The sequence below is a fragment of the Euprymna scolopes genome, chromosome 6 (assembly GCF_053919585.1).
Source record: "Euprymna scolopes isolate OS-2025 chromosome 6, ASM5391958v1, whole genome shotgun sequence".
Taxonomy (NCBI): Eukaryota; Metazoa; Mollusca; class Cephalopoda; order Sepiida; family Sepiolidae; genus Euprymna; species Euprymna scolopes.
Genome location: NC_136487.1, coordinates 91,286,220 through 91,304,609, shown reverse-complemented (window position 1 = coordinate 91,304,609; position 18,390 = coordinate 91,286,220). Strand labels below are relative to the sequence as shown.

Below are 18,390 nucleotides of genomic sequence, written 5' to 3'. Positions count from 1 at the left end.
CTGCAGGAATATATTCTATATAAATTAATTCAGATTAAATGATGGTCAACACACAGGGTAAGTATAACAGGTTTATTATTAAAAAAAACGTAGAATGTAACAAATAAGATTTTTACACTCAAATAGTATCTTAAATGCCGTAATATCAAGATTTACTTACTCTCCGCTGGTTACTGCTTGTTAGCGTATTTTATAGACTGAGTAATCTATTCTCAGGGGTTTTTTTTTTTTTTTTTTTTTTTTTTTTTTTTTTTTACAAAGGCATCACCACATTATCAAGGCCCAGAGGCCACTCAAGGATAAGGGTTAATATCGCCTTCCCAAGCTAAATTCTTCATGGAATTTTGCTTTCAATATATATATATATATATATATTTTTGATTAAGACTTAAGTGTTTAGTCCTCTTTTTTTTTCCACTATTTGTCCCCTCAATCCGTGTATTTTCACATTTAGAAGAATCAATTGCGTTTTTTTTTATTTCGTTGTCGCTTCTATCGACATTCCAACGTTCATGGTGATTTGAAAGGAGTCATATTATACCTCCATTGAAATTTCTTCATCATATTAAACGATTTCTATGCATCCGGGTCTAAATTGATTATCTTTCATCAGGTTTGCTATTGATTTTTACCAAAGTTAACACCCTTAAACACACTATTATCACAAGTGCATTTGAGAAGTTTTATCACCACACAAGCAGAAGGGTTCGACCTATAAAATCAACAGTAGGTTCTTTGATAAGACAGAGGTGCTTCGAAATGAATGTTTCTGTTAAGAATAATTGAACCATTATACTTGACTTTTACATGTTAAACTTTAATTCAAGCCATTATATAAAAATAATTTTATAAAATCAACAGAAGGTTTTCCCCAATGCAAACCATATTTCAAACCAAGTCAACGCAAGGAAGCATGTGAAGCTTCCTCCTGGTGCTTCGTAGTGGGTTCCCAACTAGAACAGGTAATCAATCAATTTGATTGAAAAACGGGTGTTTTCACTGATTTAGATGACAATAAAAGTATTGGGAATGTGGAAGATTCATTATTCCTCATTTAATCCTGCTTATATATATATATATATATATATATATATATATATATATATATATATATATATATATATATATATATATATATATTTCTTGTTCATTCTAATTTGAAATTCAATTTTCACCCCAAACAAGGTACAGTACCATTTTGAAGTAGGGGGCTGCTATCACGGACATAAGTTGCAGGGATATTATGAAGGGAGATGAGCAGTAAGATGTCTTACACTTGAACTTCTGCATATCAGTACAGATGGGAAACCAGAATCCCGTAAAGGAGTTCCAAATCTAACAGTTCTGGGGAAGAAACTATTGGAGTAGAAGGCTTTCTTACACTTAGGGATCTTTATAGGGGTAGGATTTAGCTGCTTGTTGGGGGTATTTACATCGAGAGGCATAAGTGCTTGTAATTCGTTAGAGCATTTACCATAAAAATACTTGTAGAACAGGCAGAGGGATGCAACATTTCGTCGATGGAACAGAGACTGAAGCTTAGATGACAGTTCAGAACCTATCAGTTGGCGACAGCCCAAATGTGACAACAGCACTCCATACATGGGCGAATGGTGGCCTTATAGAGGTACAGGATAATTTCAGGCGTGAGTAGTTTTCTAACATGGTAGAGAGAGCCCGCCTTCTTTGCAGCAGCCTTGGCAATGCTCTCAATATATCTGTTCCAACTCATGTTCCCTGTGAACATTAGGCCGAGGAGTTTAAGAGAAGTACTTTCAGGCAATGTGTTTTTGATCATCACTATTGGTGGTAGAGAAGGTTTCTTGTAATTATTGAAGGAAACAAGCTTAGTCTTGGCAGCATTGAATGTGACCATCTATTTTTGTCCCCATTCCACTACAGATTGGAGGTCTTCCTCTAGTGTTTTTGCCATTTTCTTAGATATGTGTTTATTTGTTTTCCCCTTGTGCCTGTTAAAGAGCATGGTGTCATCAGCAAATATACCCATCTGAGAGACAATTTTTTCAGAGAGGTCATTTATGAATATTAGGAATAATAAAGGTCCAAGGATAGACCACTGAGGTACTCCCACAGTTGTATATGTTTATTGTTTAGATGTACGACCGTCGAGGACAACCTGGATATTTCTCTTACTTAAGAAGGATTTAATTATGTTATGCATTCTTCCAGTGATACCATATGATCTGATTTTCCTGAGAAAACCATTGTGCCATACCGTCAAAAGCCTTAGATATATCTAGGGCTACCGCTCTACCATCCCCTGCTTTGTCCAGTGAATGGTATATACATTCACAGATTACAGTTAGGATATCTGCTGTGGAACGGGCTTACCTAAATCCATATTGATGGTCGGTCAGAAGTTTAGCAGCTGTAAGGTGATGGACGAGCTTGATTAATTATGGACTCAAATATTTTGACAAAAAGCAGGAGGAGGCTAATGGGGCGATGAAGTCAGGGAGGGAGTGGTTTGCTGGGTCCAATGTGGAATTTGAGACAAACGGACTGGTTAGTCTTCTCAGCTGCTGTGCAAACAAGCTCATGATTGTTTGATAGTGGGGAATGGTTGACTATCATTATTTACTACACTATTGTAGATTTTCCAAAAACCACGGATTCCTAATTTCTGTGCTTCGATGCATTTTCTGGTGGTTTCAATATATTCTTCCTTAGCTTTCGCTATTTCTCTCTTACAATTACTTGTAGCTTCTATAAACTTCTGTCTGTTTGGACTCGACTTATGTTGGTTAAATCTGCAGTATGCATGCAGCCTTTGGACAATGGCAGCTGCACACATAGAAGTAAAGCATTGGGAGAGTGGGGCTTGCTATAGAATTTCTGCTTGGGAACATGTGCTTCAATTGCAGTTTTGAACCACTCAGTGGTCTCATTTGTGCCCTATTCAGCGGGAAGAGAAAAGATATTTCCTCATGGGGTATCTTTGATGAGATCCCTGATGGCTTTCCAGTCAGCCTCTTTATAATACCTCATTATTTTGAGCAATGGCCCTTCAGTTTTGGGTCGAGAATTTAGGGCGATTTCTACCATAATCACAGCGTGATCAGCATTCCCGAGTGGGCTGTAGACATTCGTTACACAATCATCAGAAACTGTGGTCAAATGTATATATATATATATATATATATATATATATATATATATATATATATATATATATATATATCAAGTAGCTTACCTACTCGACATTGTCCATTGCAATTTGTTTTATATTTCAGAATTTTTTTAGATAAGGATTGATAATTTGTATTATTATTCGAACTACTGTTCTCATTGTTGTTTCCTTGTAGGCTGGTAATAATTTAGACAAACACAGTTGTATAGATAACAATCATGATTCTAGGGGAACAACTTTCACCATTTGCTACTGTAATCTATGGTCATAACTGTATTTATTGTGTCTGGGTAAATCCATTTATTTCTGAAATAAGTGGATCAGCTTACACTCCCTTTTAAGGCTTTTCTCTGTAAGGAGTCAATATCTTTTTCTCTTGGGTTGACTCTAATGAATTTCTTTTTTTTTTCCTTTCTCGACGTTCGCATTTGAGAAATAACTTGTGGGACTGGTAACTCAAATGTGTCAAACACAACATCTATTAATTCTTCTTCTGTAGTGTTGCCCTTTACAGTATCGGAACATGTTTTCCTGATTTGGTTTAAATGTCTCTTATAAGTAAATTTAGATTCTTTCACCATATAAAGCATACTCCCAATTTTTTTTATGTACAATCCCGGTTTCCAAAAATGACTTGTTATCCTTAAAAGAATATTTTCCAGGTTAATATTTTCCAGAGGTGAATCAACCAATGAAGTTTCAATGCGGTTAATACAAGATTGCTCAATACTGAAGTAGGGCAAGATATACATTTTATTTGTTTTACATAAGCATAAATATGTCGCTACACATTAATGAGCATGTTTCAGGCAGCTAGTTACAAGTAGCTCGAGAGCTCTTCTGTAATCTACGGACTTGACTTTTGTATAAGCAATATCGCCTGAAGAGGTCTCTAGTTACTTGTAATTGGCTGACCGAAACATGCTCATGAATGTGTAGCGTCATATTAATGTTTTACAAAGTTTTCATACAATAATGGAAACTAATCGAAAGCAGTGGTATTCTGGTCGCAACCCTACCATGAAATCCAGTTCTGTGAAGCTCTTGTGAACAGTTTTTGTTGAAACTTGATTATTCAGGTGATTTCTAAAGTTTTGCTGTAATTTTGGGTGTCGTGGTTTTGTGCTCTTTCTTCACAATCCTTACAAGGGTTCTATGAGCTCTTTCAGACAGATTCGGTTTTCTTCCAGAATTTTGTTTAGAAGATGTTTTCTCTTCTTTTTCATGGGCTGCCATCACCTTTGAAACAGTTCCTCTCAATACGGTCAGCCACTGCTGTTACAACAGCACCTGTCATACGAGCATCAACAATCTGCCCTTTTTGGAAATCTTATAGGTCTTTCATTTTAATTTTTCTTACTAATAGGCACTATCTGTAATAAAAAATAAATTCAATCAATTAATTCAGGACAACAATAACCATAAAAAAAAAATATGGAACAAACGTTTTGTCATTTTTTTTTCAAGTTTTATAGGTTTTTTTAGAATTGATGTCGAATTCACAAGATGTTTCCATTGTTTTGTTTAACTCTTATTTGCAAATTTGCTTTATAGTTAATTTTGATAGTGAATAAAAAAAAAAGAAAAGAAGCTTAACAAATACGTAGGACCATTGTTTCTCAGTGTGTAAAGTCATAGAAATTCGTTCTTTTTTATTGTAATTTCTGTAAAATACCCGATAGTTGTGCTAGATATCACATTTTTATTAGATGTATTAAAGCATCTTTATTGGCCTATTTGGCATAATGGTTGAGTGTGATAAGACGTTGTAGTGTGGGGAAGTCCGGGGTAAGCCAGAGGTCCCGAGTATCACATGAGTTCCGACTAATTGTTCTCTTAATAATTCTGGGCCCACATTGTGAATTTCCGATCCAAAAAAAAACTGTCATTGGTTCAAATTTCAGAGGAGGGCTGAACGACTTTTAGGCATTCTGTTTTACCAGAGAAATCTTGTTTCAGGGACAAAAAAATGTGTTTGCAAAGCTGAAAAGAAAGTTGTTGGATATAGAATGGACATTTTTGTGTAAAAAAATATACATTTTTATTATATCATTCTATCTGTTAAATCATTTTATCAACCAACACTTGTTATATTATTCTTCTGTAATAAGCTATGTCCGTCCATCTGTCTGCCATGTTTTAGTTTGAGAGAGCGTTTTCGTTGGTTTGTCAAACTTAGATTTAGATAGAATTTTTAGGTACATCCATGCATCTCTATAAGAGGTTACGTATGTCCAGTTGTCTTTCACATTCGATTATCGCCCGTCGGTTACATTAAATGTTAAATAACATTTTAAAAATGCGTTCATGTATCCCTATAAAAGCATCCGTTCATTCATCTTTGATGTTTAAATTTAAAATAAAATTTTTAATCGTTTGCCACACTTAAATCTGATGCAGCATTTTTAAAATGCGTCCACATAACATATAAAAAGGATCTGTCCGTTTGTCTTTGGTATTTAAATTGGAAGTAAAATTTTGGACGGTCTGTCGTAAAAGATATCCTTATATATAAAAGTATTGTTTAAAACTTAAGAAGGTTAAAACAGTACTTTTAGATACATCTTCTTCTACTATTATTATTGCTACGACTATTATTATTACTATTACTTTTATTATTTCTTCTAATGATGATGAGGCTTATTTTTGCTTTTCACTACAGATAAATGTCTTTGTTGGTGTCGTTTTAAGTCCGAAGGCATCATAAATGCTTTGTCACAAATTTCGCACTGATGACACTTCTCTCCAAAATGGATTTTCAGATGACGTTCAAGGTTGGAAGATCGGGAAAAAGATTTCCAACATATTTGGCATTCAAATGATTTTTCACCTGAGTGAACTTTGAGGTGTGTGGAGAGATGCGATGCCTGGGTGAAACTGCTGCCACACTGGTCACAAGGAAAACTAATCCCAAAGTGTATCTTCCTGTGTCGTGACAGTGCAGATGACTGGGTGAAGGACTTTGAACAAAGGTCACAAATGTAAGGCCTCTCCCCGGAATGGACCCTTAAATGGCGAACTAAATCCGAAGAAGATATAAACGTCCTGTAGCAAATAGCACACTGAAACGCTTTCTCTCCATTACGGATTTTCTTGTGGACCAGAAGAGATGAGAAGTTGGTAAAGGATTTCGAGTCCATGTTGCATGTAAATGTTTTGTGTGTTCTTTTGTATTTACTTTTGTTCATCCCAAACAAAACATATTGCCATTGAAGTTTAAGGGGTTACTTCTGTGGTAGAGGTCAGATTTGGTTAGTACCAGATGGATGACCATTTGGGAATTCTAGGCGCTGTATGTGCTCTCCACTTATCTCAGCATTTGTTTCCAGTCGTCCTGTACACTTCACTGACCACTGGTATTTAATAATGTCGACTCAGGAGAGGTGTGATTGGAGGTTGTGCACCTCCTGCCAATAAAACTTTCATGTGTAGTTCGTGGGTAACTATAGCCTGTCAAAGACTGAGGGAGCCCTTTTTAGAGGTCAGATTTATAAGGAGGAAACCTATGTGGGGGAGCATCAAGATGTTTGTTCACATTACATTTACATTTTTGCATGTCGGTATAATCAGTGAAACAGTGAGCAGGTAAGGAATTCCAAAGATAAGCAGTCCGAGGAAAGAAGCTATTAGAGCAAAAAAATTTTCATCACCTAAGGTCATCTACAGTGAAGGTGGGGGATTTTATTGCTAGTTGGGTGGGCTGGAGATATTTTCATTGTGGTGGTGCAGGTGAGGTAAGTTCATTCAATGGAAGTTCTTGTAAAATAAGTACAGGGATGCAACACTGCAGCGATATGATAGAAGCTAAAGCTTGGTAGACAGTGCAGGACCTAATGTGACTCCAGGTGGCGCTTTAGCTTGGACACGAGGATATCTCCATCATTGCTTATTTGGATGTCAAGATGTGGGTTGAAAATCATTCAGTAGTTTCTGATAAAAAAAAAAATAGAATAAACGTGGTTATTAGAAATATAATTAAAAATAAAATAATGAAATAAACAAAGATTAACATTTTAAAATATCAAAAGTTGCACAAGGTTTTATTAACATTTCAGAAGAATGATCCAAAATAATGTGTACATGTCTACAATGAAAAGTGGACTCATCCATATTGATGAACTTAGGAAATATGTTTAATAGATCTTGTCTCAACGGCATGTAAAAAGAATTGATGATAATGTCGTCACATTAGTGATCAAGCGGAAAAGATAGGAAAGAGCAGGGTTGTCAGACTATAATTTAAAGCCAAATTTTTCAGGAAAAAAGGCCAAAAAGGCCAAATTGAAACCGGAAGCTACACTTTTCCAAACAAAAAAGCCAAAAAAAAAAAAGACCAAATGGACAAATTTCTGTATTAATACTTTATAAAGAAAAAATGGTTATATTAAAGATAATAGCTTCCAAATATTTGTGTTTTTTAAAATTAATTTCGTATTATTTTCATAGCGATGAAGTAAAGACATTTCCTATGGAATTGAAATCATGGGCTTTTTATAAGTGCTTTTGAGGGAAATTAATTTTTTTTAAATAAATACATTTGCGCTAAGGAGCACTAATAATATATTCTACAGTTTACTTCTTACTTTTTAAAGCATACCAGAGGAGTTTAAAGAATATTTGAAAATGTTGTATTTAAAGAAATGTTAATAAATTTGTAGATAAATACCCTCAGCTAAATCCCACTCCCTAAAAATAAGATTCTTTTTTTTTTGCTTGGGTGAAAAACATTTCAGAATTTACAATTGGAGATTATTTTTGCATATAAATCTAACGTAAATTTATCACCCAATTTAAACCGAAAAGTCCAAATAGCATATTGAGAGTATATAACTTATAGTATATTAAATGAGCCAATAGTTGAATCAGCCAATGGAAGACTGCCTCATCGTCATATGATCTATTCTTTATGTATAGTTAAAGGCAGACCTAGGTTTTGAAATTATGACAATTTTTAATGTTTTATTTTGTGAAAATTTTGAATGTTTTTTTATTTTGTGAAATTTATGTACGTTTTAAAATGACAACTTTTATCTCAAATGCAATTTAATAGTAATAGTTAAAATGTTAATGCTATCAGTCATTTATTGTTATCAAAAAAGAAAGAAAGAAACAGATCGTATACCTACCCAATATACGGACAACGATTGTATACAACATTCATATTAACATTTAAAAAACGGTGAAGTTAAAAAACAGAAATAAGAAAGAAAATGTTTCAAACTGAAATATTTTAAAGAAAACGAAATTAAAAAAAAAAAGAAAATATTACGAAAATAAATTTGCTTTCCTAATTCCCATGCAGAAATAGAGAAAATAGATAGATACATAGATTTTTGTGATAATATTTGCAATGTCTGTCTGCCCAAAATTATAATTAAATTATGTCAAAAATTAATCTTTGGAATAAACCCCATATTTGTATAATGAAAATATTTTTCTGTGATTTATTTTAATTTAAAGTTTGCCGCCATAAAAGACCACCCTTTATATATTTTCTGTTCACAATACATGTGTGTATTAATGAAAGAAAAGTAACATGTCGAAGAAAATATAAGATTCACTAAAATATTTACTGTATGTGGAACAGACCATAAATGGAATGATGCATGCATGTGTGTATGTACGTTTGTGTACGCATATGTTTGTTTATGTATATGCATATGTGTATGTAGAGACTAAGTGTCCATTGGGAATGTCTATAATAGAAAGTCGTAGTATTGTGTATATATGCGTGTGAGTGAGGGAAAGTTCTTACATACGCAGTAATGTGTACTTGTGTGTGTAAGCACATGGTGAAAACAGTGTCCTTGTGGGTGGTTGAGAACATATTGATAGCAGCTGTCATACCCAAGTAGGGAGAGAAAGAAAGGTCTGGCTGATGTTATCTGTAGTAGGCCGTGAGAGAAACAAAGATTGAATCTGTGCATCCCTTTTTATAAGGCAGATCATGTGCTCCTGGTATAAAGGGAAATAAATTGAGTCACCAAGTGTGGTATGTGTGTGTAATTGTTTTTTAAGAAGGCAGTTAATGCTACATAAGTAATAATATAAGAGGCATCTTCAGACACAACTGTTGTGTTGATAGAGTCTAATTAAGCCCTAAATGTGCCCCTGACAAGTACTACTACTGGAAATACTGGCAACTAAAGCATATAGTTTAAGCTGATACCCATGACCACCTTGTATTACTAAACTGGATAAATAAACAAAAATTAGAATGGATTAGAACAGAAAATAATGAACTTTAACAAGTTTTCCCAAAACTAATCTTTACTTTCTTTCCATCTAATTTACATTCTGCTACTTTTCCTAACCCTTTTTCTTAACCCTTTCAACTCTATAAACATGGATGAATAGTATTGTTAAGCCATGACAGAGTTAACTCCCTTGCACTATAAACTTGTAGTCAGCACAAATTCTAACCATTATCTAAACGTTGTTATGTGTTGATATTTGCAATACTTGTAATCACCTACATTTCCTTTTATGAACATTTTTTTCTCATTAAATCCTTTTCAATTGCAAAGAAAAAACTTTCCAACCGTTTTCTGGGGAATATATATTTGTCTTTAATGAGTTGTTTAGTGGGCTCCCGCTATTCAATGAAACACATGCAAGACATACTTCATAAAAAATATGAATGAAATATTATGTGTGATAATTGATTTGGAATATTGACTAACAATATACATGCTCTGGAAGTGAAAATTCATCTTTATTGAGCTTAAATTATTGTGACAATTCGAAAACTCATAGAATATATACCTTAAAAGTATATATTTCTTCATAACTGTAATATATATATATATATATATATATATATATATATATATATATATATATATATATATATATATATATATATATTAAGTAATGTGATTCATAATTTAAAAATCAAATTATAATTAAATTAAAAATCCGTTTCATAAGATTTTATCTTATGAAACGGATTTTTAATTTAATTATAATTTGATTTTTAAATTTTAAATTATCAATCACATTACTTAATATTGAATTAGCTCTAGGATATTTACCTATCGAGCTTATTATATATCTAAATTACAACGAGCACTTTCTCTTTCCTGTATTTTAATTAAACTAGTAATTTCACTGTTACATTGAAATACACTCAGCTCTTTAGACTATTGTTCTAATCTCCTTTATATATATATATATATATATATATATATATATATATATATATATATATATATATATATATATATATATATATGTATGTATATAGATAGATAGATAGATAGATAGATAGTACAATTGAATCCTCATAGGGATGAAACCCAGAAAATGTTTTCTAGCTTAATTGCTATATATATTTTCAAAATTTACTACTTAGCTCTACTTATGCAATGAACATTGTTGAAGCAAATACTGAAAATAGATACATAAAATTTTATGTAGATACATAAGATAATATAGGCATAAAATATAAAATGGTAGAAGAGAGTTCAAATAAAACTTTATTATATCATTAGATCAATAAGAAAATCGAGAAAAACTATCAAGATTATGGCATTTCAAAGTTTAATGCTTCTCATCAGAAGAGGAGAAAAGGCAAGAATATGCATTTCCAAAAAAACTGACTTAAGGAAATTTGCTTAGAAATGAGATAGAAAAAGGCTATTAGTATTAACCAGTAAGAAAGACATTAAAAAGTTGTTAGAAAATGCGGAAAATATATTAGGGTGATGAAAAGAAATGGCGGGAAAGGTAGAGAAAAACAAAAATACATATTGATATGATCATATAATAAAGTTTTATTTAACTTTAAATTCTCATCTTTTATTTGATAATAATTGCTCCCCTTAATCGTGTAGAGCTTTTACTATCTTGATATGTTTGTTTGCTTAAAGATTATTTGTATTTTTATCAATTTCATCTTTTACTTAAAAGCTTTTGTTAGGGTTCAGCTTTTTTTGCCTATCTTGATATGTTCATATAGTTCATATGAGGAATTTATCCCCAGGTTCCTTTAAAAAATATACCTATCCCTTCTAAGGAAGTTAATATATACAACTTTATCCAATCATTAAATAAATTTATGGTAAATGTAAGATGGAAAGCCTTCCATCACAACTTAAAATTAAAATCTTTTAATAATAATAAACTTTCTCCTATCAATTCTCTCAAGAACTATGACTTCCATAATTCTTGCCTTTCAGTTAATTATGTTGGTGAGCTAAAAAAAAAATGAATGTCAGTTGCTTCCTGTTACTTTTCCTAAACAAACTGATCTCTTTGATAAATTTGAAAATGATTTAATTAATTTAATTAAAAGAATCAAATTCGAGACAAAAATTAAATAACCAAATCTTGCTATACCATAAAGTTAACAATTTCACTAAAAGAGTTAATATTTTACCAGAAATAATTGTCCCTGCTAACAAAACTATTATAAACGATATTGCTTTACCTATAAATCCCTAATTTATAATGAACTTAATAAATTTTATAAAACTGCATCCACTCATTCTATTAATCATATCAATAGTGAATCAAAATCTTTACTCAACTCTTTGAACATACAGAGATCAAAGTACCAGCTACCTAAAGATTTTCTCTTAACGACCATAAAAAGAATTTTCATAATTTGTCCCTCTAGATCATATTTAGGTAAAATAAGCAAAAAAAAAAAAATTTGGACAGAAACATTCCTAACTTAGAAAAGAAAATTTGCTTTCCTCTTTAGTAAAATCAATCAATTGGTTTTCCGACTTGAAGCAAGAATCTTATTCAAATTTTATTAGTTTCAATATTGACAACTATTATCAATCTATATCTTCCATCCTCCTTAATAAAACTTTAATTTTAGCAAAAGATAATTCCAATCCAACTGACCTAGAAATTAAATTTATATTACTCGCTAGAAAATCCCTTCTCAGATTTGATAATAAGCTTAGGATGATGAAAAACACTCCTTATAATTTCAATATCATTACGGGAGCTTCTGACAGCCCAAATTACAGAGTTGGTCTTTTCCTCTTGCATGAGCTTTGAATTAAATTCAAAGATAGGGACTGGGAAGGCAGCTTATACAGAGATGTTCAAACACTAATATTTTCCATTTGTCATCCTGATCCTTTTTTCTCGCTTTTAAACATTTTCTATCCTGAAAGGTGATTGCCGGATCTCTTAAAAAAGATTCTTACCCACTTATATATTTTATATTTTTTTATATTAATTTCATCTCAGTTCATTGTGAGTTGAATATAAAACATCAAATGGCCCATTTTTCGAATCAACAAAATCTTGTGGAACCCTGTTTGCTGAATGTTATATACTCAAGGTTTTGCTTTTCATGTATCATTTTTTACATACTTGTGCACACTGAAATGCGTGCATACCCAAATTTAACTGGTGAATTGCCAACATGTGGGATTCTGTTAAAAATATTCCAATTCCAAACTTTCACCATGGATTCTTACCATCCACTCATTACACATTGGACTATTATTTAACTCGCTGGATGCTACTTCATGGACTTTGCTTGGAAAATCCTAAATATTTCTTATTAATTTTGGATAGTCATCATCAGAGAATGAAAGAGTTCTGTTGTTGTTTTTTTGCTTTTTTTTTGGGGGGGGGGCTTTGTAGTAAAATGTCTGTCCTAGTGTTGTTGTGTCAAGGCTGTGCTGATGCGTGGTCGTCATAATATAAAGAAGGCTGAGGATCAAATATTGATGTCATTGAATTTGGTCACAGTTCCAAAGAAACAACCGGAAGTAGATAATATCTAATGACAGAATCGAAAGAAGATAAATAACTATTTGGAGGGATTTAGCAAAGAAGTCAACAAGCAAACAAAAAAAGTTAAAAATTCAAATACATAGCAAATAAATGCTACCAAAAGCAAGATAAGTTACTCGTCTACCTACATGGATAAGTTTTGTGTGCTTTAACAGAATTTAAAGCTTTTATTCTGTTCGAAAAAGAACTAATATCGAGCTGCTAAGTTAAGCGGGCAATCAAGATGGCTGACAAAATAAAAAAATAAAAACATGCTGTTATTGGAGCGTAAAAAATGGTTCAAAATTTGAAAAAATAAGCAAAATACTGATAGACATCCACCCAATAAGTGTTACTGTGACACTTCCTGACATTTGTTGGGTGGATTTCTATCAGTAATTTGTTTATTTCTGAACCTTTGAACTATTTTTGACGCTCATGTGCTTTTTCATCAGCCATGTTGATGCCTGTTTACCGTAGCAGCTCAACACTAGTTCTTTTTTTAATCAAATAAATGCTTTAGATTTCATTAAAACACACACAACTTATTCAAGTAGAAGAGTAATTTATCTTGACTTTATTTTTATGTATTTGAATTTTAATCCTTTTTTTTTTTTTTCTTCTTTGCTATATTTTCTTTTGTAATTCTCAAAGATGCCGTGTCATTGCATTATACCCAGGTATGGGCAATATTGGCAGAAAAAAGATAAGAGGACATAGTTTTGAAAACCGGTTTATCGTAATTTTTTATAGGTTTCCAACTACTTTCTGATTGTATTTAAAAAATTAAATTAATTTCCAAAAGGAAAAAATATTTGTACACGTGAAAAAAATTATAATGAAAAATGTTTTCACGATGACATTCAGAAACTGACAAATTCAGTTAAATTTTGAAATTAAATAAATTCACTGTAAAAATCCCTTGAAAGATAAATATTAATTTTCTGGGTCTATTTCAAAGATAATTAGTAAAACAAAGTCCTAAGATATTGAATTAAATAAAAAAAAAAACCCATCTTGTTTAAAAAAAAAAAAAAGCTTAAGTAGCTCCCAAAAGCAAGAGATTCTGGCTTTACACAAACAAAAACAAATGAAGTCATCTAAGAATACGTTCTACAGAAGGCCAAAATGTCACAAAGTCAAAAAGTTGTCTGAAAATGACATCAGGTAGTTGCAGGAAGATTTTCTTCTTCTTTGTTTTTTTTTCAGCCGTGCATCCATAAACGTTTGTATAATTTTTACCATTTTTTTTTTAATTTAATTATTTTTCTGTAATCCTGCTTTTAAATTAATTTTTTTTTATTTTTCAAGATTATATAAAATTATATTATGCTGACGGTTACACATTCGTTGAAGCAAGGAAAATATTAGAATCCTACAAATAAAAATTACACAAAACATGCAATCTAAAAAAAAGAAGGAGGAAATATTTTTTGCAATTATATTTTTTGTGTGAAAATATTAACTAAAAAATTCTTAATTCAAGGGCTTTTTTCGTAATGTTCCTGGAAAAATTAATTTTTCTTTTTTATCGTTATAATTTACGATGCTTTATTTTCATAAAAAAAACGGTAAAAATAAATTCAATCATTCTTTTTACTACTGAAAACCATAACTTTAGTAAAGGCGTTTTTTGTTTAAACAAAATAATACGTTCCCACTAAGATACAAATAAAAATAGTGGGTTCATTATATTCCGTGACCATTATTTGATAAATACTGAAAATTTCATTAAAATTGGTTAAGTTCCTGAGTTTTGGTGAATTTTTAAGTAAAGGGAGGGGTCAAAATGTTTATACATTTTGAACATCGGCATTCATTTTGAATGTACCTAGTTATACCGAATTGCAGAGAAAATTAGAAAAATCGTCCAAGATTGACTGTATTTTCATACCTGAAAGACAAGGAATTATTTTACATTTGGATGCATGCAATTAAAAGAGAGAACTTTTTGTCTAGCGATTTTAGCAAAGTAAGATTTTTAAAAGTTTAATTATTAGTAAAATCTAAAATTTCAATACGATATTTAAAAAAAAATGTGCCTATCTATCAATTATTTATCAAATAAATCGTTAAATAAGTTTTTTAATATTATTAGAGTTTATTATCTTTTTTTAACTGTATGTGTTGTGTTTATGTCTGAAAAACGCGTATCTAGAATAGAGTTGAAAAAATCTTTTTTAACCTCAAATAATCTTGCAAATCATTTTACATCAGATTTTTTCGAAGCCTGTTGTCGTAATGATAAATAATTTTTTCATTTAGATTATATATATTTAGTTAATTTAGAAAAAAATTTAGTAAACTTTTAGCCCCAATCGTGACTTTATGATTATACAGGGTGGAACGATAAAATAATCGGCCTAGATAAAACGACATGATTCCATTTCCGTTTAATGAAAGCCGTTTCTTTAGGGGAGGGGTGTGCAGGCTATCTACTAATTGGCCATTTGTACAAATCCCAAGATCGATAGAAGCCTTCCATCATGTCTAAAAGTGACATAATGTTTAACGAGTGAGATCAAAGATGCGCCGCTGTACAACTCATGCTCTCTGCTGATCCAAGTTATGACAACAGGACCATTGCCAGCGCCCTCAATATGCAAATCCAAATGGATCGACAGAGCGAACGACCCATGGTTATGGTCTTTGGTGTGATTTCAAGTGAGGGCCACATCATGCCACCTCACATCTTCGAAGTTGGCTTGAAAGTTAACACCAAAGTGTACCTGGATGTGCTGAAGAGTGTGGTGATCCCCTGGTGCAATCAGTTGGTCGCTGGCAGACCATGGGTGTGTCAGCAGGACTCGGCACTGGCACACAAGTACAAAGAGGCTCAAGCTTGGCTTCAGAAGGAGTGGTATTACTTTGTACTCTTCTCTCACTTTCCCCTCCTTCTCCGACCTGAACTTGCTGGATGAGTTTGTTTGGTCATACGTCGCAAACATCACCAATATGACTTCCCACAACACCAAAGTCAGCCTGATCGCTGTCATCTACCAAGTATTCGCCAAGCTCTCACTGGCGTTTTGAAAAGGCATCCTCCCAGTTTCGGACCTGTATCGAGGCGGTGATTGAGGTTGAAGGTGGATACATTGAATAGATGTCAGCTCTACTACATAATCAAGTTACTTGAATTGATTTTTTCAATAAAATTTTTTAAAAAGCTGCAGTGTTATTTTCTTTAGGCGACAATTATCATTCTACTCTATATTGACATTAAGTTTAATTTGTTAAAATTTGAAATTGCTGTTAACTTAGTGCTGAGTTATCTATTATTAAACCGAGTTCCCCACGAGTGGAGGAGAGGAGTGCACTGTCATGGCAGAGTCAATAAAAGATCTCAAGTATGATATATAGTATAATAACCAAACGCTTGTGTCCTGTTGCCATTCCTCATTATGTAATGTTCTTATATCCTAACTATACATTGTGTTAGAAGAGAGATTAAAACAAAAATAAAAGTAAAATACAACAACTCATCCAAAGTTAGGAAAAAAAAAATGCAGCAAAGCCAAAGGACGCACACCTGCACCACGAGATAAATTTTAATATCTCAAAATGTCTAACCTAAACGAACCTCCAAGACACACTGAAGTTGACATGATGACTTTCATGTTGCAAATGCAACAACAACAGCTTGCTATGCAATAACAAATTACTAACCTCATGGCATGTATTTTGCTCACTAAGCAACGCACCCTCACCCCATTGTTGCACCATTTACATGTGTAACCTGTGCGACCAATTATTGAATCCAACTCATCGGATAGTAGATGGGTTATATTCCAAGATGTGTGGCTATGCTACAAGGAAATGATATGGCTCACTGACCCTACCAAAACCCGAAATGCAGTTCGTCCCTTAACGAAATGCTATTCAATTTTGTTGATCCACATGCACTGAATGATGCCACAGAAGAACAACTGCTTGGGTATATTAAAACTGTTGCAGTGAAAACCGTCCACCCTAAGGTATACTGTCAACAATTCTTTGTGGTGAAGCAGAGTGATGGGGAGACATCTTTCATTTCCCAGCTAAAATTACAAGCAATGTCTGCACCTTCGAAAGACAATGCGGTTGTAGTAACGAATTCTCCAATGACATGATTAAGTCCCAAATCATTGCTGGATTACGAAACACCTCCCACCAGATAAAAATTTTGGCAGAGATTACTTCCCTGCCAACTCTAAATGACTTAACAAGATGTCTCTTGACTCTGGAATTTACAGCCAGAGCATCAAACCACTTCCGACTGGCAGAGACCACACAGGTTGCCCAATACTCTGTATCATCAAGAAAATTTCTTCCGCTAAATAAGACAAAAAATAATGACGACATATGCAAGGGTTGTGGATGCAAGACACACCTAAAAGGTCAAAAACAATGCCCTACTTGGGCAAAGCATGCCAAAAAATGGGAGAACCACTTCTCAGGTACACGCAATGGTCTAGCATCATTGAGTGCCATAATGGAGAACAACCCCAATGATGATCAGAGTGAGGATTCTTCATTCATATCAACCATGACCCAACCATGGCCCAGATGACTGAAGGAAGAAGAGAGAATCCCATATGGTACATGGACCAACAACCAATTGGTACCAGGCCGGTCAGAGCCACCCCCCTTCATCAATATTACAGTTGCATTAAACACAGTACTTCGCCCATCAGTACTTTGGACAATTAATGGATACAGATATGAAACACCTGCCCACTAAATTGACTGCCATGGCAGACACGGGAGCTCAAACATGTACAGCCGGAATGGACATATTAAACGACCTTGGGTGCAAGAAGCATTGTTTATGCATCGTAAATGCTGACAACTTTCACATCATGGGAGCCTTAATTGCCATGATGTCACTTGGTAATGTAGCATGTTTGAAAGTGATATACATCAGCCCAGGAAATAAGGGCCTGTATATATCGCAAACGGCCCTAAAAAAAATAAGGGTCATCGACAATCCCAGCTAGATGCTGATGTATCACTGAACATCATTGAACCAGTACCAGCAGGGACACCAATGACATGGTGTTCCAGAATGACCGCAGTTTCCAAAAAAGATGGCAGCTCATGTAGAATGGTTGACCTGCAGAATTTGAACGCAGTGACAAGACGGGAGACACACCACACACCCTCTCCATTCAACCTTGTCAACACAATACCCTCAGAACAAAAGAAAGCCATTCTTGATGCCTGGAATGGTTATCAGTATTCCCCTTGTTGCAAAAGCGTGGGATGCCATGACTTTGATCACAGAATAGAGCAGATACCGATATTTGCAAGCTCCCCAAGGTTTCCAAATATCTAATGACGGCTATACAAAGAGATTTGATACAGAAAGTTTCCCTCATGTGGCCTGCTGCGTGGACGACTCTATTTTATGGGATGATGATATAGTACTATCTTTTTGGCACACCATTAGATACATAATATTTTGTGCTTTTTTTTTTTTTTTACATGGAGTTCACCACTTATCAAGGCCCAATGGC

The 18,390-nt window shown here is 33.2% G+C and overlaps 1 protein-coding gene across 1 annotated transcript in view; it reads right to left on the bottom strand.

Annotated features, from left to right (window-relative positions):
- Positions 1-4,597: 4,597 nt before the first annotated feature.
- LOC145278199 (uncharacterized) overlaps positions 4,598-18,390 on the bottom strand; it is a 322,851-nt gene continuing 309,058 nt past the window's right edge. Inside the window, exon 5 of the mRNA XM_080130486.1 lies at positions 4,598-6,369. Coding sequence (XP_079986612.1) covers positions 5,776-6,369 — 594 coding nt within the window. The 3' untranslated portion in view covers positions 4,598-5,775. The remainder of the gene's footprint in view (positions 6,370-18,390) is intronic.